Source organism: Oreochromis aureus, linkage group 22 (assembly GCF_013358895.1).
Source record: "Oreochromis aureus strain Israel breed Guangdong linkage group 22, ZZ_aureus, whole genome shotgun sequence".
Lineage (NCBI taxonomy): Eukaryota > Metazoa > Chordata > Actinopteri > Cichliformes > Cichlidae > Oreochromis > Oreochromis aureus.
In genome coordinates, this window is record NC_052962.1 from 12826787 (window position 1) to 12852280 (window position 25494).

General features: G+C 40.8%; 1 protein-coding gene across 2 annotated transcripts; it reads left to right on the forward strand.

Annotated features, from left to right (window-relative positions):
- Nucleotides 1–2503: 2503 nt before the first annotated feature.
- Nucleotides 2504–9831, forward strand: zbtb8b (zinc finger and BTB domain containing 8B). 2 transcript variants are annotated; one of them, XM_039605752.1, is made up of 5 exons: nucleotides 2504–2611; nucleotides 3108–3300; nucleotides 6610–7525; nucleotides 7650–7828; nucleotides 8887–9831. In XM_039605752.1, exons 2-5 carry the CDS (start codon nucleotides 3127–3129, stop codon nucleotides 9199–9201), a joined length of 1584 nt encoding a protein of 527 aa, XP_039461686.1. In that variant the 5' UTR covers nucleotides 2504–2611; nucleotides 3108–3126; the 3' UTR covers nucleotides 9202–9831. The 2 variants fall into 2 exon arrangements, with proteins under 2 accessions (XP_039461686.1, XP_039461685.1); XM_039605751.1 differs by having other exon boundaries at nucleotides 2513–2576.
- Nucleotides 9832–25494: the final 15663 nt, after the last annotated feature.

Consider the following 25494-nt stretch of genomic DNA (forward strand, 5'->3'; position numbering starts at 1 on the left):
CTCTCGCTTTTCTCTTCCTCCTTTACTGCCACCACAGACTAAGAGGGGCGCCCACTCTATTAGACTCCCAATGATTGGCTGTGATTGCATTATCTGATCTCATAAGGGATGAAACACACACCACATGCCTGCATTTCATTGCTCAGTGATCACTCAGAAGTCAAACATGTTTTTTTTTCTTTACACATGAAGCCATAAAAGAACATGGGATTCAAATTCAAACATTTTCCTAATCTTTTTCAAGTTAGTTTCCTGAAACACACAAGCACGCGTGCACACACGCATTCATACTCTGCTATGCACTCGACTTCACCACGAGTCCACCGCACTCCTCTCAAAGCTCTTTGATCCCCGGTCGAGGGTCCTCTCCGTGGTGCCTCAGTCTGAATTCCAGAGATTCTGGGATAATTCAAACGTTTCACGGCACATACTTGGTCCCCCCAGGAGACAGCGGCAGAGATGGAAAATGCCACCACGGTCCCTGTCTCTCTCTCCCTCCATTGTCCCTACTCTTTAATCAGGCCCTCTCTGTGGCTCACGCTGCCACCATGGTGTGTTGTCTCAGCCTGGGAAAATGCCGGCCTAAGTGGCTGTTATGTGCTGAGGCGCAGACCACAGGGACCCAGAGGGGTGCTGCTGGAGCCCTCTGTGCCAGCCGTGGGTCTCAGAGTGGCTAACACACACAATGAGTGAGGTCCCAAGTCTGGATGTAACCTTACATAACAGCCATCACTTCATCTATTTACTTTTTGTCTGGGTTTTCGATCAGTAAATCATCACACGACGTTGTAATCACAGGGACAGGCAAGAAACCCAATCATGAATCATGAATGTTATTTGTTCCTAAGAAGTTGCTGGGTGTAAACCGGCGCTAAACTGCCACACAGATAGGGCAGTATTGTAGAAAGTCCTGTGTGATTGCTTGGCTGCGATCTGCACAGAGGGAGTTTCCTGCCCTGAAGTCAACAAATGACCAAAACAAAGGCCTTGTGTTTCCCTGAGTCACAGCCAGAAGAAGGTCAACAAGCAGAGCTACATCAGTGTTCGGCCCATTTTAGCTTTGTTTTGGGATGGACTCGTGTTAGGGCTGGGCCCGTTGGGTCAACTGACAGCTGGACTTGCCTGCAGCCGGACACAACGCTCCGTCAGGTCAAGTTTACAAGAGCTGAGTGAAAGCCTTCTGCTTTATACTGGTTTATATTTAGTGCTTATAAGCATGAATAGAGTTTTTATGAGGTGCTATAAATTTCATTTTCAAAAAAAAAGAAAGGGGTGAGCGCTTAGGCTCATGTACGCCTACCCTGTGGTTTCCACAGGCCACCACGAAGCCTTTGTATTCACTCTGTTTGCCATGGGAAAATATCTGAAACAAATAAGTTGCCCAGTCGGCACCCATCAGTGTAAAAAACACTTCTAAGAGCTGTGGATTGTGCTGAGAGGGTGTGGTGCAGCGCTAAAGGAACTACTTGTTTACTCTTGCTATGTCTGAAAATAAAATAAAAAAAGGATCTATTTTCTCTCTGAAATGGAAGGCAAATAAACAAGTATTCTTGAGCAGACAATGTGGGCAGGCGCGAGCCGCCTGTGGTTGTACAGCGGCATGCTGGACTTGGTAAGAGACGGAGGGTGACACTTGGAGGTTCTTCCTCCAAAACATCATTACCATCATCTTCATCATCATCAAAAAACGGTTTTGCTCTTTATGGATAGTTTCCTGCTTTGTAACAGCTGTGTGCTGGATGAATTTGTTAAACGTCTCTCCAATGGATTATGTTAAAACTTACAGTCAGGGGTGTGGCCACTTTGATTGACAGGCAGCTGTCAAAAAAGCTGACTACTAACTCAAGCTTGACCTTATCTGTACCCATCTGTGGGTGCAGCTTTCTAACCAAACCTGATGGTGAGCTAATAATTTAGCTATTTTAGCCAGCTGTGGTCAAAATATACTGAGACTTCAAAATGCCGAATCCAGACACTAACGATGTGATCATGATGGTCACATCCATCTTTCATATACAGTCTCTCCTGGAGACATCTAGAATTGAATTGAAAGCATTAATCAGCTGATTTGGTTTTTAATGAATACTGCCATATAGTAAGGAAAAGAAAAATTCAGTGCAGACAGTGTTACGAAAACGTGATAGATTATTCCTGTATTTGTCCAGAAGCTTAATAAATCAGTTTTCTAATAGTTAAAAACATGGCATCATCATTTACTATAAAGTAAAATATGCATCCTGAATTAAGAGCACAGGGAAGACAGAAACCCTTTTTCTTGGGGTCAAACTGGCCATAATTGGTGATCTCACTACTTTACATATTCCTGGTATTTTTGCAAGTTATGTTGTTTTATTCCTTTGCACAAAGAGGACAGAGGCATGTGTACAGAACAAGATTTAAATCCGTCAATCTGACCATAACCTCCTCCTGGAAAATAGTACAGCAGACGCAGAACTGGCCACTGATTGGACAGATAAACAAAAACGTCACTATTTTTTTTTTTTTTTGGCCGAAAGCGGAAGTTGTTGGCTAATGTGGACATGGGACAAAAGAGCCTCGCTTCTAGCGTTGCTACGGTAAAAGAGTTGTTACGGTCAGCGTAATTAAACAAGTGAGTCGGTATTTCACGCCTTTTTATTTCAGTTTTTTCACAGGTTTTGTAATAAGCAGCTCGTCTCGTCAGTCGGCTATTTTAGGAAAAGTACTTCCAACTAGCTACCCAGCGTTAGCAACACACACTAGCTAGCAAACAAACAGAAAAAAGTGATTCCACTTTTGTTAGTCCAGGTGTGTCTGAGTTAGTGTTTGCGTGTTTAAACTCCATTATCCTTGTTGTGTTTTTAAAGTGTCAAGCGTCTGTGGTTACAGTTTGTCAGACCCAGTGCGTGTTAGCTGAGTTAACTGTTAACCGTCAGGACTAAAGTCTGTAATCATTAACATGTGTTTACCTGGAGATTTTAAACTTTGTATAAGTCAAGCTTTTAATACGACTCTGTCGGAGTTGACTATTAAGCGGTAATGCCATTTTAAATAACACACCTCCAACAGTTAATGATCACAAGTGCTTGTTTACCTCAGTTTACCCGTCTATTCCCTCATCCTGGCAGAGCCGCCAGGAGTTCAGCCATGGAAGTGCCTTGCTATCTGTCCAAACTACTGTTCGAGCTCAATGAGCAACGGAAGCGTGACTTCTTCTGTGACTGCAGCATCCTTGTTGAGGGTCGTGTCTTCAAGGCCCATCGGAATGTCTTGTTTGCAGGAAGCGGTTATTTTCGAGCTCTTCTCGTTCACTATCTACAGGTAAGGACATAAGGACAGATGCCATTGTTTTCTCTGTGTGTTTGTTAAGGAGAGCTGGCTAAACTAAGGTGGCTTCTTGGACGTAAATGCAACAATTTGGTCAAGATAATGTATTTATTATCAGACTGCATATATTACAGTATGTAGGTGAGTCAGTTTCACTGTTAGTTTCAAGTTCTAGTGTGTTGTGTTATTGTGATAGCTGTTTCCTAGAGTGTTCTTTCACATACTGCTTGTCGAAAGGGGGAAAAGGCTATCCAAACCTCCAGTGGATATAAATGACTTACACTTTTCCCTAAACTTTTTCCTAAACTTGCATAATGCAACTGAAAAGCAAAAAAAATGTTGGGGGGAAATATAAATCATAATAATGATGATTAAAAAATGTACAAAAAGCTGGTTGCATAAGTGGACACATCCTTACATTAATACTTAGGTGAAGCACTTTTTAAAGAACGCAGTCAGGCTCCATGGGTAGGAGACTGTCAGCATGGCACATCTTGACTTCGCACTATTTGCCCACCTTTCTTTTTAAAAGTACTCAAATATGTCAGATTGCCAGGGTACCTCTCGTGCACAGCCCTCTTCAGATCACCCCACAGATTTTTCCATTGGATTTATGTCTGGCTTGGCCATTACAGACTTTAATTTTCTTCAGGTGAGGTCATTCTTTTGTTAATTTGAATTGGCTTGGGATCATTGTCATGTTGAAAGGTGAAATTCCCCTTTATCTTCAGCTTTCTAGTGGATGCCTCTAGTGGATGGGGCCCTCCATCTTGACTAAAGCCCCAGTTCCAGCTGCAGCCCCAACTACCATGCCGCCAGGAAACTCCTACTAGAACAGCTTAACTTTACTTGGGCGTAATCAATTTAATTCAATTTTATTTATACAGTACCAAGTCACAGCAACAGTCACCTCAAAGCGCTTTATATTTTGAGGTAGACCCTACAATAACAACACAGAGAAAACCCCAACAATCTTATGATGCCATATGAGCAAGTGCTTTGCTCATAGGGGAAGGGAAAAACTCCCTCTTAACAGGAAGAAACCTCCAGCAGGGGAGAGGAGGAAGGCAGAGAGAGTCTCTTTAATTGATAGTATGTGTGTAGAAGACTAAATGCTGTGATTAAATCAAAATTTGTTTCACCAAAGTATTAATTTAAGGATGTGCTCACTTATACGACCAGCTTATTATATGTTTTTAACTTTTAATATTTTTCAGATTTGTTTTTTCAATTAAATTGTACAGGTTTAGGTTACATTAAAGGTGGGAACATTTTAAAATGATATATTGTAGTAATTTTTTTTAACATCATAGAAAACCTGGCATTTCAACAGGGGTGTTTACACTTTTTATATACATTCTACCTGACCCTGTGTTTTAAAAAAAAAAAAAAAAAAAATGGAATTGCCCCCACTTGTTAAATTAAGCCCACACCCAGGCCTGATTACTGCCAGACTTGTTCAGTCGAAAAAATACTTACAGAGAAGCTGTCTGACAAAATGAAGTAGGCTAAAAGTTTCCAAAAAGCAACACATCATCTAGAGAAACTCAAGAACAGATGCCATTTCTAAGACTTTGGGACTCGCGACGAACCACAGTGAGAGCCATTATCCACAAATAGAGAAAGCTTGGAATAGCGGTGAACCTTCCCAGGAGTCGACCAAGATTAGCGCATTGAAGACTCATCCAGGAGGTCACAAAAGAACCCAGAACAACATCTAAAGACCTCCAGGCCTCATTTGGCTCTCTTCATGTTTAACAGTAAGAAAGAAACTGGGCAAAAATGGCATCCATGGGAGCGTTTCAAGGAAAAAATTATTGCTGACCAAAAAGAACACAATGTTTTGTCTCACATTTTCCAAAAAACATCTTGATGACTTTTAAGAAAATAGTTTGTGGACGGAGGAGATAAAAATGTAAACTTTTTGGAATGTTTGAATTGTGTTAAATCTGGCATAAAACTAATACACAATATTTCATAAAAAGATCATCATACCAACAGTCATAGATGTTGGTGTTTTGATGGTCTAGGGCTTTGCTACTTTGCTGCTTGAGGGTTTGGGTGACTTGCTGCAGTTTATGGAACAGTCAGCTGGAACCTGCTCCCTATCAGAAAATCATGAAGCAATCAATTCATGGTCTAAAGCTCAAGTGCTTTTGAGTTATGTCACAGGAAAATGATCAGAAACAAACCTGAATGGCTCACAAATAAATAAATAAAATAAATGAACAACTTAAGGTTTTGGAGTGGACTAGCGGAAGTCTGGATCCAATTGAGGCACAAGGGCATGACCTTAACCAGGTGGTTCAGGTTTAAAAAACCTTCCAATGTGGCTGAATTAAAACAATTCTGGGGGCCAAAATTCCTGCAAAAAAGTTTGGAAAATTCTTTTTTCCTTTTTAAATAAATTAAATCATAATTTAAAAACTAAATTTTGTATTTACTCTATTTTTATCCAATTGAGATTTGAAATCGGGAAGGGGGCAAGTACTTTTTTCACAGCACTGTGTTTTGCCAAGGTCACAAATAAAAACTGCAGACAAGCAGTATTTTTTTTTATATATATATATTGTGCTTTTCTCAGACAAGAGGCAGAGAGTGCTTCACAGAAAACAAACATAAGCAATATAAAAATTACAAAATGAAGGGAGATCATATTTAAACAACAGAAATAGTGCATTAAGTGCTACAAATAGAAAAATCTATCTTAAAAGCAGTACAAAAATTAAGACAAATTATGCATTTCATAAAAGAAGAACTGGCATAAATATATTACTAATATGCCCGAGTAAACAGATTCCGCAGAGTCCGCAGAAATGACAACCTACTCAGCATACAGGCAGAGTTACACAGGTCAGGTCACAGCCTCAAGTACTCTGTCACAGTGTGTCCTTCAGTGGACGTGGGAGGGGAAACCTCCCAAAAAACATTAATTTTAAATTGCTTTGACTAAAGGGAATGACATGAAGAAGGTCGGCCACAAGGGAGCCTGACTGTGAATGCTGTATAGGTAAGGATGAGAATTTTAACTGGATACTTAACATTACTGAGTGCTGGTGTAGAGACATTAGTTGGGTAATATGGGAGCAGCTCTATGACCTAGAAAGTAGCGTAACCACATTTTTGCAGTCAGGAAAATGGAAATCTTGAAAACCTTTAGCTGTTTTGTAAAAACTATGATTTGAAATGTACTGATATTTCTCTGGAGCCCTGTTCCACTTTCTAAATATCTTCTGTTCCAGCATTTGTTTTCCAATACATTTGGCTCAACATTGTCTATCTTTTGAATACATCTCTTTTCAGGACAGCGGACAGCGCTACAGCACAGCATCGTTGGACATTGTGACAGCTGACGCCTTCTCTATTATTCTGGACTTCCTCTACTCTGGGCGCCTGGCTCTGAACAGGAGCAATGTCATCGAGGTGATGTCAGCAGCCAGCTACCTGCAGATGACGGATCTGGTGAACTTCTGCAAAGAGTACATCCGGTCGTCTTTGGAAATCTGCAGCAAGGAGAAGGAGAGGAACACGGAGAAAGAGAATCAGACAGAGGATGGAGGAATGGGTCCTGCAGACAGTGGCACTCCTTCTGCAACAATTTCCAGTGGTGCTGGGGTTGCAGAGCCTCATTCGCAGGTCTCAGAGGCGGATAGAGGGTCAGGTTTAGGTCAGGAGTCTGTTACATCAGGTAGAACACCTTTGTCCATTGTTGTCACCACCCCTCCAGGCGCTACCAGGGATATGGACACCTCCTATCCCTCTCGGGAAGAGTTTGCACCTGGGAGTGAAGGGCAAAAGGGACATATGGATCAGACTAATCTCTCATCATCCTCATCCTCTGCTCTGACTCCAGAGTTGGTGAACCCTAAGATAGAATATGACCCTGATGAAGAACTTATGGAGTCACCCGACACCAAAGTCATCACATCCTATCCTGGGCCTCCTCTGCACAATACTCATCATAGCAGGCTGCTTCCCCCGAGTCCCTCTCCATCTAACGAACGCTCCCCCTTGGGATACAGCTCATCCTTTAATGCCAGGCAGCTGATGGAGGCACTGGCCAGAGGTGAAGGTCCCACTTCTTTGGGGGACAGAGTAGGGCAGCGCTTCACCCAAGGGCTGGGTAGCAGCACTGGAGGAAGCAGAATGGACGAAGGTCTGGGATTTGTAGGATCATCAATTATGGAGATCCAGTCTGATTGGCTTGGAGAGGACACAGGTAATTAGTAGAATAAATATAAGGACATTTAATCAATTAAAAAGCTATATAGCAATGTTAGTAAATTGTCAACCCAAATAGATAGGGGTAGGTTTGAATTGTTGCTGTGTTTTTCCTCCTTCAGGTGATGGCTTAGTAGTGCCAGTGAAACTCCACAAGTGCCCCTTCTGCCCATACACTGCCAAGCAGAAGGGGATCATGAAGAGGCACATCCGTTGCCACACAGGAGAGAGGCCATTCCCCTGCCCCATGTGTGGCAAGAGGTTCACACGACAGGAGCACCTACGCAGCCACGCCCTTAGTGTAAGAATTTCATGCACTGCAAGCTTTGATCAGAAAAAAACAATAAAACTTATTGCCTCAAAAAATGTATAGCAGGTCGACTTCATTCTGAGTTAACCTTATCCAACTTTAGTTCACAAATTTTCTAATAATGCAAACTATTACCATGAACAGGTTAGATTTTTTTTCTTTTATTAAGAGTATCTGTACACAGCATTTATATTATCTGAGAAGAGACACATCTCAGTTTTTGTTGCATTCCTGTGGCCCCTTGCACTGAACAGTTACAGCAACACTGGTCATGTCTCAGTAATTACTACAGGAGTCTCAGTGACAGAGACCTGATACAATACTAGAATATAGCTTCAGTATACTAAGACTTCATTAAAGTATCTGTGTCATGATGCTTCCAACTTACAGTGCACTCTATTATGGATGAAAATATTTTACATTGTACTCCATAGTACTCATTTTAAAGCTTTTCTACTTTAAAACATCCACACTAATACATTGTGCAGTGTAATATTTTAAAGTCACATGAATAATAAAAATAGTCTCCAACTGTGACATTAAAATGATACCATAAAAGATTATGCACATGTATCACATTCATTATGAGTATTTTTTTTCTTTAGGTAATTTTCTTTTTAAATATAAGTGCAAATATGAGATTTTGAAGTAAATTTCATTAAGTGACTTAAAGAAATTCAGTGAAAACTGTGAAATTCCGTTCACTGTTCCCCATTGTGTGACGTAAGTTTCAGTAGTGCAGTTTTTTGTTTTGTTTTGTTTTTTACCCCTCAGCCCTAAAAAGCTGATGGGGAATATTTGTTACCCTGCCGGACAGGCAGGTGGCTGGAGTGGACACCCAAGTTTGTGAATGTGATAACTTGAGAACGAAGCGAGTTTCAAATTGGCACCATAAGTGCATCTGCTAGTAGCCTGAGGTTTAGCACTATCCACTGCTGGGATTTAAAAAAAATATATATATTGTGCTGTTATTTTCATCTACACTGATGGAAAAGTTGGTACTGTCCAAACAGATGAATTCACATCCTCCATGTCTTGATCATCCACAGGTCCACAGACACTACTGGCCCGTGTCATGCAAGAGCTGCAGACGAAACTTCACTGGTTCTAGCGTTTCACCCGGACTCAGACGCTTCGGCATCTGCGATAGCTGCAACTGTGTGACCACCACTCACGATGAAACAGCCCCTGTTCACCCTTCTAGCCAGTCAGAGGCTGTGGAACGAGCAGACGGCAGTACGGATTGGTCCAGCTTTATAGATGAGGTGGACGAGGTGGAGGTCGGCAGAGTGGAAGACTTGGTGGAGAAACAGATGCTTGAAAGACAGCTGGCTGTCTGCACTGATGTAGTTCACACGTTGTGAATTCAGTCAGTTATACCGAGGGAACAAAGTCTTTCTCTGAACTTGCTGTCTGAGCTAGTGTGTCATGCCAAAATGTAGTCTTGGACACATTGGGGTTGTAGTTTGGCGTGTATGTTTGTCAGATTTCATCACATTTGTGCAAGATGCCGTCACAGATCTTTAGTCAGAGGCTGTGTGTCATGGCTAGTGCGATTCCCATCAGGGTGATCTCTAGTTAGTATTATTTACTGTAAGATGATTTATTTATTAACTAATTTGTATTTTAAATCTTTGAGTTTTGCAGATATTGTACTCCAGTAACTTGCTTGACTGGAACTAGGTTCTGTGTGTGTGTGTGTGTGTGTGTGTGTGTGTGTCTTTCTTTAAATTATTACTGTAGTCTTTCCCTTCCTATATTTGCACAACTGATAAAACCAAATGTTTGTGTGTCTGTGTCTGTGTGTCTTGTATGTAAGAAGAATACACCCGTCCAGCTGGATTTCTGAACTTACAGAGGACAGACAAAGCGTCTTCTCAAATGCTTTGTCCAGAAAATTACACTTTGTGTATAAAAACAGTCTTGTGGATGTAGAGGGGCCACTGGAGTTATTACTGCAATAAATGTGTTCTCAAACTGTGGACACTGTGTAATTGCCTTGTCATTGTTTGTTTCTTTCAATAGTCCCGGAGTCAGTTCTTCTTCTTTATTATTGAAGTATAAGTAAACTTTGTACTTGATGTAGATTTGGATCATATACAAAACTAGCCTGCGGTGCACTCTAGTGGTTATTCAGTTCAAATCTGTGCCAGCAACTGTTTTCTCATGTTTCTGCATTAAATAAGCAGCTGCATTTGTCCTTTGCGGAGTAAACATTTATTTAGTGATCCAGAGTGCAAACAGGTGTGTGTGTGTGTGTGTGTGTGTGTGTGTGTGTGAGTGAGTGAGAGAGAGAACACATTCAGCAGTGAGCTTACTTGGATCTGGATAGTACCTGCAGGTGAGGTAGGTTGAGGATTTTATATTTTATTTCTCAAGTTCATTTAACACACTTAAGTTGCTGAGAGAAACTACAGGAAATGACACTAAAGCACAACCAATATCTCATGGATTATTAACTACTGGACAGGCCACAGTATCAGAGACTGGGCAGGACTTTGTCTGATTTGATGATGTGCAGTACAGAATCTTCACAGGGTTGTGTGCTGTCTCTGTTAATGTTCACATGATACAGCTCAGACTTCCAGTACAACTCTGCAAATTAAAATCAGTCTGTGGCACACTAGTAGTTACTCAGTTCATACGGACGCGGTTGTATAGTCTTACTTAGGTTCTGACTGCATATTTTTATTATTCGAGATAAATTGAGAGCCAATCCTGGCCATCTTCCATACATGCTTGTACAGTATGGTATGCCATACAGGTTTAATATGTAAAAATCATGAAGACTTTACAAACTGGGCTTAACAGGCTCTTGGACCTGGATCATTGTGGACATGGGTCCTCACAGGAGCCTGGTAGCTAATGTTTAATCCTGTGATAGGTATACTGATAAAAAATAATGCAGTGTCTTTAGTAGCGGTTTTTGATACGGGCGACACAGGCAGATGACCGGGGCGGCATCGTGGTGGGGGGCAGCATCACGGACATCATCAAAAAACAACAACAACAAAAAAAATATGCTCGTACTCATGCTGCCTCGACATCAGTCAGCGCATATTGGGAATAGCATAGGCACCGATCGGGTTTCTATCGCCCATTTGCTGCGCCCTCCGTTTGCTAGGTGCGCCTGCTGCTTGCGGCACAAGGAGGAGGAGAGGGCGGGGCGGCGGGGTATTCACTGGCTGGCTGGAGCAGCACCTAATAACCAACCCGCAAAATAAAACAAAATAAAAACAAACACGAAAACACCAGACATTATGATACAGATTTATAATTTGCACCATTGTTTTTTTCGAAATTCTATACACGAAAAGTGAGAAGGGTCTGGCTGCAGCCACTGGGGAGCGCCATATTACCTCCGCAGTAACCGTATACACGTGACCTCCACAGTAGCCGTATGTATATAATTGCCTGGACATTCCAAAAAAAATGTCCAACATTCACATTTTCCGTCATTCACAGTAGTGCTGTGCCACACTACAAATTTTAGTATCGATCTGATAACAAGTAAATACAGAGCCAGTATTGCCGAAGTTGGTTAGATGAATTCTCAATTTGCAAATTCTGAACACATTTTAATCATCACGATAGCAGTATGATTTTTACTTTCCACAATAATTAGTTAACACAACAAAACACACCTTTGAGCTTTTCATGTGTTTTAAAACTGGGTTTTTGGAGACCTGGAATGTAAATTTTTCTTTCTCTAAAGCACACAAACAGATTCGGACATTTCACAGTGCATGTTTGAGGTTTATTTTTTCCAAAGAAATAATTAACGGAGTTCAGCGGGCTACACACTGAATTTCGATAGCAGTACTAGTGTTGGTATCGATACTGTCGATACTTGAATCGATCCGTCCACCTCTAGTACTTGTAGTTAACTGCAAACTAGAATTAGGAGGAACAATTATGAACAACTAAACTTCCTGAGCATTGTGTGCATCTAGTGAGGCGATAAAGCTTAAATACCAATGCCCTTTAACATCAATTATGAAACCTTGTTTTGTAATTTTTACCAAGACCTTTACAAGACACCTTACAGCATGTTAGCAAACACACTTAAGCAATACAAAAGAACATAAAAAGAGACATTTGCTTCCCTAAACTGTAGTGCGGATTTCACCAGTGACCATGGTAGCCAGATACTTCCTTCTGCTGTTTGTCCTCAGTGGTAAGCTTTCATGTTTTTATGATAAAAAAAAAAAAAAATTAAATTAAAATCTGACAAACACTGTGCAATTTTTATTTGCTACCTATCCTACTACTAACTACATAAGATAAGATAAGATGGCCTTTATTAGTCCCGCAGGTGGGAAATTTGTTTTGTTACAGCAAAAGTGCAAAGTTATGTAGCAGAAATTAGAAAACACTGGAATGCAATAAAATACAATAAAATAAAATAAAATACTATATACAATAGAATAAAATAGAATAGAATAATATATACAATAGATTAAAATAGAAATACAAATACTATATACAACTGAGTAGGAAAATACAAAAACACAACTTCGTCAGAAGAAGAATTGCACGTATAGCAGTCTTATTGCACATGTGTGGGTTTGTGTGTTTGATCAGCTGCAAAAGTCTTTATTGTAGAGTCTGACAGCAGTGGGGAGGAAAGACCTGCGAAATCTCTCCGTCCCACACCGTGGGTGCCGCAGTCTCCCACTGAAGGAGCTGCTCAGTGCCGTCACAGTCTCATGCATGGGGTGGGAGATGTTGTCCATCAGGGATGACAGCTTAGCCACCATTCTCCTGTCACTCACCACCTCCACTGGGTCCAGAGGGCATCCTAGAACAGAGCTGGCCCTTCGGATCAGCCTGTTCAGTCTCTTCCTGTCCCCAGCAGAGATGCTGCCCCCCCAGCAGACCACACCATAAAAGATGGCTGAGGCCACCACAGAGTCATAGAAGGTCTTCAGGAGAGGGCCCTCAACTCCAAACGACCTGAGTCTCCGCAGCAGGTACAGCCTGCTCTGCCCTTTCCTGTAGAGGGCGTCTGAGTTATGAGTCCAGTCCAGTTTGTTGTTCAGATGAACACCAAGGTACCTGTAGCTGTAGCAAGGTACCCATATTGTCCTGGATTGCTATAAACCCATGACGTCGTAGTTTATGTTTCAGGAGCTGACAGTTCTCGGATTATTGGAGGCCGAGATGCTGCCCCCCACTCACTCCCCTACATGGCCTCAGTGCAACTTCAAGGTCGCCATTTGTGTGGAGGAGCACTAGTGAGAGAGGACTTTGTACTCACAGCAGCACATTGTGAGACACGTTGTTTGATTTAATCTGCAGCATTTGCAGAACTGACAAAAAACCTCTCTATCAGTTTTTCTACATATCATAATAGGTGCTTTGTGGAAGAAAAACTATTAACATTGGGTCCTTGATAACATAATAAATGTTGCTGCAATTTGTAGAATACCCACAGTCGTGCTGGGAGTTGATTCCCTGACAGGTACTGTCAGGGAATCAGCAGCAGTTTGACCACAAGGAAAGCAGCAGTTCCTTGTGGTCAAATCTTTAAAGCATCCAGGCTATGATGGACACAAAAACGATATCATGCTCCTCAAGGTGAGTGTTGGAGCTATTTGTTCTTTATTTTTATTATTTTGAAATTTGTTAAAGTTTGTTGTTAGTTTACTTATATTTTTGGGTTTATTTACAAGTTTATTTGTAGGTTAATATTTGTTTCAATGTTTTGTTTTATTTTGATGTTTACCTTGTTAAGTTAGTAAGAGCTGTAGGGCCATTTTTTTCTATAAATAAAGAGACTGGTATAGGACCAGCATGCACTGGGGTGGGCCTTTTTTTTTTTTTTTTTTACCAGAGCAGGAGAAACAGCAGGAAGTAACAAAAAATGGATCTTGTTATTGCTTGCCAAACTGGATGAATAAACTATAAAAACGCAACTTTCAAGTTTGGACAGTGGACTTCTTTTCCCTGCGTACAAAATATTATCTCAGTGCAGCAGTGGCTTGTGGATTTTTAATTGTGGGATGTTTGGTTTGTCAAACAAAAGGAATTGCCACTACACAAAGTAAAAAACCCGCCCCGTGGACCAAAGGAATAATCCTTAATTAATGGATATGTTGGATATATGGATTTCAGGGATCACTGTTGAACTCGAACAAAAGTTACTGGATCGTCTTTGTAATAATCCAGACGGATTTGGTGCTTGAGGCCTGGATCAACATGTCAATCGTTCATCAAAACTGGTGAGTGATAATATTGTTTAACAGTGAAGCTAGAAGACATTATTTCACTACAAAGACTGATGAACTAAGTTGTACTAAATTGGTGCATAATTGGATCGCTAATTGAAACATGCCAACGCTTGTTGTGGAAATGTTTGCTCACTGCAATCAGCAGGTAAATGGATGTCATGTTTGTCCTTTATGCTGTGGATTCTCAATGTGCTGTGCATCTTTGGAATGTTTGAAATAATTCAAAAGAACAATAAAAATGTCAGATACTAAAATAAACAAGAGGATGACACTCAGATGCAAGCAGAGAAAATAAGCATCAAATTTACGCCCAAAGGTTTGGATTTGTATATAAAGACATGCCAAGAAAAGCAGAGTTCAACGTATAAGCAAGCATCTAAGTACATGGGGAAAATTTCCTCGTTAATGACCTCACATGAGAATGTTAAGGAAGTGTCTTCTGAATTTGGGATGCTTATTAAATGCTATCAAGATGCAACCGCTTTGCAAGAATCTATTTTAAGTTTGCCACTGCCAGAAGATGAAGTGAAAAGGCAAACCGCACATTTTCAGTCTAAGGTGATAGCATTCTCTGTTTTTTATGGACAATGTAAAGGTTTGGTTGCAGGAAGCAGGCGAGCCATATACTGAACAAAACAATACTGCTCATGATGATCGAGTTGTTGAAAATTTGTTGAATAAATCCTGAAGACAGCGTCTCTAATATCTCAAGCGTAAAGGCACCTTCAAAAACATTTTCACAGCAAAGTCGAATTTCATCGACACCTTCTGCACCAGGGCCGTGCAGATACATTTAAAAGGCGGGTGCTCAAAGTTAAAAGGGCACATTGAACACCTGGTACATGTGTTAATGTTACCTGTGCTCTTTGTAATCCAGCTGGTGAGGGATCCACTGCCTTTAGTAGCCTCACACAGCTCCTTTTGTCACTGTTCCTCCTCATGTCTTTACCAGGCATGTCTGGACAATGTTATATCATCAGTAATAATTAAAAAAATCTATACACATAAAACACACACACGCACACACAGTGACATTTTAGACCTTCTTCAGAATACTGTATATACTATGGCCACAAGTTTCCATCATGGTGCTGATTGTTAAGGTTCAAAAAATATAGGGAAGGAAACACAGGAGGAATGCAAGTAACCACACTGGTCCAAAGGGTAAAGACGATGATTTTAATGAAATGACACGCGTGGGAGAATGAGCGGACTCTGTAAGCAGACAGCCCCACAATCTCATCCTCCTAACATCAAAATACAGTTTTATATGCATCAGAGTATATTTAGTGACGCCCCCTCATTGCGTCATCACATACATCAGCTTCAAAACCACAAATGTTCTATTTGACAACTTAAGGCACAATTAAAAGTACACTGGCTTCCATCTTCTCCCGGTGGTTTCCGTAAGCCAGCTCAGCTCTCGCATCGTGCATCTACTGCTTCATCAGTCAACTTTCACCTACACCCTAACAGTGTGTGTGTGTATGTCTCTGCGCGTGCACAGAGTGTGCATCTGCTCTCTGCACCTGTGTTGTGATGATCTTAACTTCTATGTAAAATGTATAAACTCATTATACAAACCCAGACTCTGGTTTTGGTTTCACTTTTGCAAAAAGCACGCCGTTTCCTGTCAGCCTGCAACTCAGTTTTCTCACCCACGGAAGACTATATGTAAGAATATAAAACATTCGAAAACCTTTAAATTTTAGAACAACCTGTAATAAACCTGTTAATATTTGATTATGATAACCCCTGTAATATAAATTATAACTGAACCTGTAATAAAAACTAATATAATACCAATATATTTGAACATCTGAATGCATCTGAATGCAACATCACATGAAATGGTAATGACGATTATAAAATAGCAACAAATAATAGCAGTAAAATATTTCTATTCTCGATACTCCCTCTCTTGGTGACCCTTAAAAGGGTCACCATACACTTATAACATTACTCTGACCCTCTCTAGAAATGCCAGCTCCCCTAAGAACACTCCATGGGTAAAGTCAGGTTGTCCTTGGTCCCTCTCTCGTGGAAATCTTCTCCTGTAAAGGATAGAAAACACTTTCTCCCTACTATGCTCTAAGTTACTCTGTTCCTCGATTGTTCTCAAAACATGAACCTAATTTCATATTTGGTTTTTGACTTTTATTTTCAAATCTTAGTCAACCGTACTCAGCATTTGTAAAACTCTTCAAGCACTGCCTTCAAGAGAATCGAAGGAAGCACGTCTCTGCATATGCTTCCTCTTTGCTCCTTATCTGATCATCAACATCCTGTGCACAAAACTGCCACTGCTGCAAGGGCCTACCTTTCATCTAAAGTCACCTCTCACAAGCAAAATCATCATAAAATCATTATAACGGCTTATTCTACTAAAAGGATAAAAAACAACCACTTTAATCATTCCATGTAAACACATAGTTAATTGCTCCTAAATAAACTTCATCATAGCTAAAAGCTGAACTCTAACTGTATTTTGAACTCCCATTTCCTAGGTGATAACCTGTTTGAATCTATCATTTTATTTCATTTTGCTGCTTTTAATGTAATGGTACATTCTAATTATATTTTATCAGTCATTATATTTTATCAGTTTTAACCAAAATACATAAGCTTTTTCCCCTTGGACCTGGTTTAAAGCAAAAACTTGATCCCTTCAACAAGTATTTGTTATCCTGTAACTGCATTTTATATAAGAGGACTAATTTAGAACTGCATGTGTTATCTCCATATTTTTTTCATGTTACCCAATTTAGTTACAAACGAAACTCCTATTCAGTTAAATGCTAAATGGACTTCAGGCCTTTTGCCTGGAATCAATACTGTCAGGTCTTAATGAACTCTATATGTCTGTAAGCGTGTGCAATCCTTCAATAACTCAGGTCATTCTCACAGTAGATTGGCTAATCATAACGTTAACCAAAAGTTTATGACCCTCAAGAGACGACTCTCTGAGCCACAACTCCGTCAAAGGCACAAAAATGCAATGTGTATGAAAAATCATTTCTACATATATAATCTCCAATATTATTCATTCGAGTCCATACCACTCTTAACATCCTCATAAAAAGCTCTCCTCTACCCTAAAAATAAAAAAGAAATCCCACATTTTCTACTCATAAAATGTTCACTATTTTCCCCCAAAGCATATCCTTTATTCCCACAGTTTCCCCTCTAAGTTTGATGTACAACTTCTTATTAACCCCCGCAATTTATCTTCTAAACAGAATTCAGTTCATTTTACTCCTTTCTTTTAACAAGTCCTCAGTTTTACTATATCTAGATTATCAAACAACCCCAATCGTTATAAAATCCTAGTAAAACCCCTTTCACATTAAACAAATTAAATCTTAAATCCCTCTCTTTTTTGACACATCTCATGTGGCAAAAAACTCAACATGCTTCACCCAAGCTTAACAAATCAAAAGGAAAAAAGGTTAGTCATTTCATTTCTCAGAACAGCTCAGCAATTCTCCTCTCCGGTGTTTTGCTCCAGCCCTGAAAACCTGTGTTTAAGGAACAAAATCAATTTTATCATCATGTCAAATCTCCTCAAAATCGTTGCTCCATGCAAAGTCTGGATCCTTGGAATTTCCTGAAAACAAAACCTGTACTTTACATTTCATACTCTCCCTCTATGATCCAGTCTGTGTCATGACAAAAATAACCTTAAACAAAACAGTTATTAATCATGTGTTACCTCAGTTAATGGTAACTTAAGTTACATCAATGTTTCCCTTTTAGCATTTTATAATGTATTAATATGGTCTAACCCAAATCAATAAAACAGAAATTCACTCAAAGGAACATCAGCATCCCCAGATTTAAGTCTTCCACTTCTCCTGTTTGTCAACCTTTATTTATTTCCCCCTTGGTCCAACCACTCACATTCACTCCCATGCATTCACACATGATATTTTTGCTGATCTGCAGCCTTCGCAAGACGTCATCAGATGCTCCACATCAGCAAAATCAGTTCAATCATTTGTTTTATTTCGTTTTCCTTTTAGGAAAATAGTTCTCTATACTTTTGACTGGATTGAATCGATCAATCCATTTTTAGACAGAGACTCGCCGCCGATCAGTCTCTGATTGTAATCAATTATAATCCGTACTGCCCACCTGATTTTCGTACTTGGTAACTTTGTCAGCGCCGTCCGTTCACTCTCTTCCAGGCCTGCTTAGAACAAAATGAAAAAGAGAGCTGATTATTAGCTCATCAAAGTACAAAACAAAATCACCTGACAGGTTTTTTCCTGAGTGCACTACTACAAAAATTTTTGGGGCCCCTCTCAGACATATCCCTGTCTAATCAAACACCCTCTCTGGAAATAATCAAACACCCTCAAAAATCTGAAACAATCTTAAATTTCACCGTTCAACACACCGAAAACCTCGTCAAAAGATCAAAGACCGTTTGCACAATGTCACCCTTCCTCACTTTACCATGTGTTTTCATTCAGCACAAAATAAAAACCAATTTCAACCCCATATCAACCTTAAATTATAAATTTCCTGTCCAAATCTGCCCCTCTGAACAGACCTGACCACCGTAATCAAATATCCTGATACTTTACCATTATATATTTCTCCCAATACTCTTCAACAGCCCCGATCTCTCTTGAACTGAAAGCCTCCGACACACACACACACAGGAAGTGTCTCTGCTCCAGCTAATTTGCATAAACCCACAGCTCAACAGCCAACTTAACAAGAGGAATACATGTTTAAACCTTATCACATCATTGAATTATTTTCATTTTCTTTCTATACTAATCACTTACTTTGATAAATCAGTGCAAGAGCACCCTAAGTAATTACTCCTCTTTTTTTTTTTTTTTTTTTCCATAACTCACTCCCTTGTCATACAGCTTCGTTTGAGTTATTCCACAACTCTATTTTATCCAAGTGTGTTTTAAGTGTATTTTCTCCAACATTCACACCATTTTAACCCTCATGAAATTAGCAGGCTGATTTAATTACGTATGTTTGTGTTCTTAGCCAGGTTTTAAATCATTATCTGTTCATTAATCTTCATGAGCTTGTCTCTGTAAGGTTAGTGCCTTTTCTGTTTGTATGTGTGATTCTTATAAATGTCTCTTTATGATCTTTGTGATCTTGTAAATGTTTCTTTTCCAGTGTTCCAAACTCCTTTTGACAGGGGTGTGTTTTCTCTTTGGCTCATCACTGGTCATTGTGAATGACATTTCCCCTTCGTCTGTGCCCAGTGGCCTTACCTGTTAAATCCCGTCTCCTCCAGTGACTCCAAGGTCACTCCGGGACTTAGGTTCGAGCAATCGTGACTGCGCCTTGCCTTAGGTTGTCCCAGGGTTTCGAGGTGGGATCTTACCCGTCATGGGCTGTCCAGCCTTCCATGCCCGCCTACTACAGGAGCCAACTGGGCAAGGGTGTTATCAGATCTAGGGGACACACTGGTTCTGGAAATTAAAGGAGTGTAAACTGCTTTCTTTATTAAACTTTCCAACAATAATTTCACATGTAACAGTTTGTGTACGTGCATTTTCAATTCATTAATGTAATTGTTAGTTCCTGTATTTATTTCTCTCAGTCTGTCTCTTTTCTAAAACCTGTAATTAATATAATTTTATTACTTTATTACTTTTCCTTAAAACATGCATTCGCTTCATCTTCTTAGAATTTAACTCTGTCTATTTCTCTGGGTGCTCCCCTGACATCATCAGTCCCACACACCTTCCTCTCACACACACTTTTAAATATTCTAACCTCTTTCAGACGCCATAAATCGTCTCACACACACTGCCTCTCTCTCTCAAACTTCCATTTTCCACTCACTCAGACAAATCATGCAGCCACTCAAATCAAATACTGACAGCATTCACACGGTTAAAATCACACAACATACGCTTTCATACGAGTATTTTGGACATGCCTTCCTTGATCAGAAAGAGCAAGTCAAAAGAAAAAAGAAAAAGAAAACTGAAACCTCTCATCATCCTCACGGCTTCTCCCCACACACACATAACTGAAAATAAAACACACCAACATTTATGGCTCACGAAATGTACATCTATCAAAATTCAGTCATTTACTATACATCCACACTAATATATTCACACTGTATTTACACTCTCATAATAAGCTCTTATATACAGGCATTTAGCAAAAGCTCTCAGTCCTCTCGAAAACTGAAACCACCCTCTCTGCGTCACTGCTGCTCATTTGCATTTACACACACAATCAGTGCACATCCGGCTGTGCATGACTGACATAGAGACTGATCCTACTCATAGATCTCATATTTTATATTACAGACGTCTTAAATTACAACTGCACAGATTTTTTTTTTAGGCCTTGTCGCTCCTACAAATTTCGAAAATTTACCATAACCGACTCGAACGGGCAAACCTCAGGTTTTTGCAATCAATTCACCAGACCAGACTCGAACTGCTCTGTCCAGATTTCTAGCCCTAACTTAATTTACCGGTAGCCAAAAAAGCGCAAGAATAGGGGACTTGAACCCCTAGCAATTTCGGAGTTTCCCAACCTCTCCCCCGCTGTCGACGGTACTATCCCTACTGTCCTAGTAGGTCTAAGATCAGCGTCCTGTCTTAGCGCAAGCGTTACCAAGGAGAAAATGCGCTTCTTAACAGACGCCGCTGTCGTCCTAGAAAAATTTACAATAATTTGAAACAACAATCTACACCCGGAGCCGGATAAGATTGAGGCAGATCTCCCGTTGTGGACATAGGGGACTTGAACCCACAAAAATGACCATCACACGTAGACCAAATGACCAACGGGACTTGAACCCACAAAATGACCAAATTCCCTATCCTTCTAAAAGTTCACTTCGCAGTCCAACTGCTTTAATTCTCTTTTCATTCCTTTATTCTCATTACTCAGTACTGTCACTTATACTTCCTTATCATTATCATTACTTCAACCTTCAACTTTTCACCAAAATCAAAGCAGACATCTACCAGTAGTTTCAGTGAGTAGACTTTCAATTTACACAGCCCAATTTGACACACTTTGGTTCATAAGATCAACAGGTGGTGCCTACCTTTTGTTATATGCCGGCTTGTCACTCACTCACTTTGACCACTGACCAATGCCTGAGCGCCTGACGCCCGGACCTTTCTCCGTCCTGTCTCACTTCCCCCCCTCGGACGAAGCCCCCAAATGTTAAGGTTCAAAAATATAGGGAAGGAAACACAGGAGGAATGCAAGTAACCACACTGGTCCAAAGGGTAAAGACGATGATTTTAATGAAATGACACGCGTGGGAGAATGAGCGGACTCTGTAAGCAGACAGCCCCACAATCTCATCCTCCTAACATCAAAATACAGTTTTATATGCATCAGAGTATATTTAGTGACGCCCCTCATTGCGTCATCACATACATCAGCTTCAAAACCACAAATGTTCTATTTGACAACTTAAGGCACAATTAAAAGTACACTGGCTTCCATCTTCTCCCGGTGGTTTCCGTAAGCCAGCTCAGCTCTCGCATCGTGCATCTACTGCTTCATCAGTCAACTTTCACCTACACCCCTAACAGTGTGTGTGTGTGTGTATGTCTCTGCGCGTGCACAGAGTGTGCATCTGCTCTCTGCACCTGTGTTGTGATGATCTTAACTTCTATGTAAAATGTATAAACTCATTATACAAACCCAGACTCTGGTTTTGGTTTCACTTTTGCAAAAGCACGCCGTTTCCTGTCAGCCTGCAACTCAGTTTTCTCACCCACGGAAGACTATATGTAAGAATATAAAACATTCGAAAACCTTTAAATTTTAGAACAACCTGTAATAAACCTGTTAATATTTGATTATGATAACCCCTGTAATATAAATTATAACTGAACCTGTAATAAAAACTAATATAATACCAATATATTTGAACATCTGAATGCATCTGAATGCAACATCACATGAAATGGTAATGACGATTATAAAATAGCAACAAATAATAGCAGTAAAATATTTCTATTCTCGATATGATCCAGAAGCCTTCCCTTATTATTTATTACTAGAGCTACAATAATAAAGCAATGAGAAAAAAAAGTAATAAATATGAAATAATGTATTTATGATGATTCCATTTGTTTCACTATCCACTCTGTGCAGGGAGACAGCTTATTCAATTTTTAAACTGTAGAGGTACAATAATTTTACTGCTGTAAAATCAGCATGTTGTCATATTTAAAATATAAATCGAATATAATCTGTTTCTTAATGTATGTTCTTTAACCTCCTAAGACCCAAACTCTTCCACGGCATGCATTTTTAATTTCTCTTTGACATTTGGGCTGATTGGGACCCGATGAATGTAAAAACAAAGAATTACCAGATTTTTTTTTTACCTGATTTTTGTTTCTAGGAAAAATGAGAGCCACATATGAGGATATTCATTTGAAATTTTGATAGAACAGTAGCAGTATAATGTCCTCGTAAGTGGATATCAGGCCCTTCCAGCTATACATATATATATATATATAGCTATATATAGTTCCAACTATATGTTTACTTAGCTTCACTTGGAGCCTATCTGCAGATGTCTGCACAGAGCAACATCTGGGCCCTGCTGTGGAAAGTAACACCCATCTAAAGGGGGGTTCTCAAAGTCTTAGTGCCAATTTAAGGAGCCAACTTATGACTGAAAACAGCACATGAAAAATGTAAACCATAAATCTTTTCCTAAGCAAGCATTTTTTGTTTGGTTTTATTTCTCTTCATCTGCTCCGCTTTCAACATGAACATCTGAAAGAAAGAAAGACTTTAGTTTGAAAGGTATAAAAACTTTTTGCATGGAGATATAGAAACTAAACAGTATGCTCACCTGCTCTCTGTTTCCTTTCTTTCTCGATCATCTCCATCCTCTTCTTTCTGATGCCATCCTATAGAATGAGACAAAACCATTCAAACCCCAAAATGGACATCTTAAAGAAACCCGCCTCAAGGGAAAGAGCCAGCAGGACTGCTCTGTCAGAGGTCAGGTGGGCGAGGAGGAAAAGTTTGGTTAAAAGAGAAAGCTATATCAGGCAGAGCACTCCGAATGGGCCGGGAGCGGACAACAGGTGAAGATGGGGAGCAAGCGCAATGAGAGGGAGCAAAATTGAAATTGCTAATAAGAAGGGACCTTCGCGTGTAAGTGAATGGCGAGAGAAAGAAAGAAAAAAAAAAAAGGGGAGCCTATTAGAGAATATAATATGGCACCCCCCTCTGTCCCCTTCTCCTCCCTCTGTCCCCTTCTGGCCACCTGTGCCTCAATTTTATTCTGCAACCTAGACATCCACATTACTCACACTCTCACATAACACATACATATAGGGCCTTGAGGGTGGGCACGTTTTACAGCATCCAGAGGATGGTCGGTGTATTCCAACCCACCTCTGGCGCTGGTGCCCTACCCTCAATTTTAATGCATATAGACACTGAGGGTTTTCGGGAGGAGCCGTGCTGCTCTCTGGCAGGAAGCACCATGCCCTCCTGTGTTTTAAATGCACTTTAGAACAGCACACAGCAACACTACATATGAGCGGGCGGAGGGAGGTTTGGGGTCTTCACCCCCCCCCCGGTTCTGTTAGCCATCAGGGCTGGGGGGCTGGGAGGAGCTGCTGGCCGTCGGATTGGGGTCTGGGATGCGGGGCCTCCCTGCTACTGCAGATAGGGGAGAGACTGGTTGCCTCCACCCCAGAGAGAAGGGTTACACCTCCTGGGTCTAGGTGCGGCTTGCCCCTCTGGGGGCGGCGGTACCTGGACCTGGGATACAGAGTATGTTTGGGGAGTGTGATTGTCTGTTCAGTGTCTATTTGTGTCTGTCTACATGTTGGGTAAGTGCCGAGTATTTGGTTGTGTATATGGGGGTGGGAATGCACGTTTGAGTCTGTGTGCGCCTGTTCGTCTGTGTCCCGATTCGAAATACTGAGATCCAAAACAAAATACCAAAGGCCCAGAAGGATGCAATCAAACGGAAGAGTTTATTGAATACACATGCGGGGAGGTACGAACTGCCAAACATCAGTTGTAGAACTCCACCCAAAAAGACACTTCAGATTGCTTTTGATTCATCAGGGTTGACGCCCCCTCATGCGTTTACAAAGATTGTGATATATCAGATACAGTAAATATTCATTTTCATAAGCTAAAATAGACATAGAAGTTCCTGTCTCTATCACATTTTCCATATAAGGCCACTCGCTGCATCCTCCAGATGGTCCTTGGGGATGGCAGTCATCTGGCCACCTCTTCTGTCACCTGTAACTGGGCAAACTCAAATACAACAAGAAGCTGAATACATTCAGGCCTTCACTCCAGCCTGTTTCTTGATTAAATGTATTATATGTGTTTTGTAAGCGTGCATGCATTGAACCTTCCATAGCTCCAAGCCACTTACTCCATGTTTCGCCGGGACATTCACACCCAACGGAGCTTTCAACCTTCTAATTAATTGACTGAGCCACAACTCTTTAATAAGCACCAAATTGCAATGTGTATATAAAATGATTACCTTTCCACCTGCAATAAAAGAGTATTATGTGATTATGATAACACCTGCAATATAGACTTTAATGTAATGTTGGCAGCTTCAATAACTGTTTCAATAAAATGATTATCATATGGCTTAATGCAATGATCATGACTTAATGCAAAGTTAATTAATGCAATGATAATGATAAGAAGCATAATTAGCAGTAAGATATTTCCCTTATTCCACACTATATGTCAGGTTGGGCCTTAGACTCGACCTCTCTGGGAACATCTCAGGCCCTCCAAAGTATGGAGGCCTATCTCCCCTCAGACGTTGGTGTGCTGGTGGTTCTTGTCGACTGGGGCTGGGCACTCATGTATGTACCGGCTCACTCCTGGTGGCCGATTGGCAGGGCCTGGCACCTGTGGCCCGGCTGGGCCCCTTCCGGGGGGTGGGGTGCCCTCAGGCCTCTGGGCCTGAAGCTCGGTCCTCTCTGGCGCAGCTGGCTGCCGGCAGAGCCCGCGGGCACGCCACTGCAACCCCCTCCAGCCTCTACTCTGTGGCTGCTGGGTGACATCTCGTTTGGGGGTCTACTCAGCTCTTCCCAGGAGGGTGGCACAGTTACCCCCTTTGGTGGTCCTCCTTGGGTCCTCATACTCTGGGGCCTCTGGATGTCTGGGGCCTGGATCTCCTCCATAACCATTTCATGCCCTGGGGGATGGGGCTATGGCTCCCCTCACTCCCTAGCAGATCGTTACATGGAGAAACCTTTGGAATACAAGCATGCTTATCCACACAGGTGTATACCCGGGTGTTCACAGACACAAACTACACCTTTCTTGGCTGCTACCTCAAAGCACATTGTGCGCTATCTATCTTGCGTGCTGCACAATAACATTTAATATTTAGTATCTACTGTTATCTACTGCTAGCTAGTTTATTGTGATGGTGCTGTA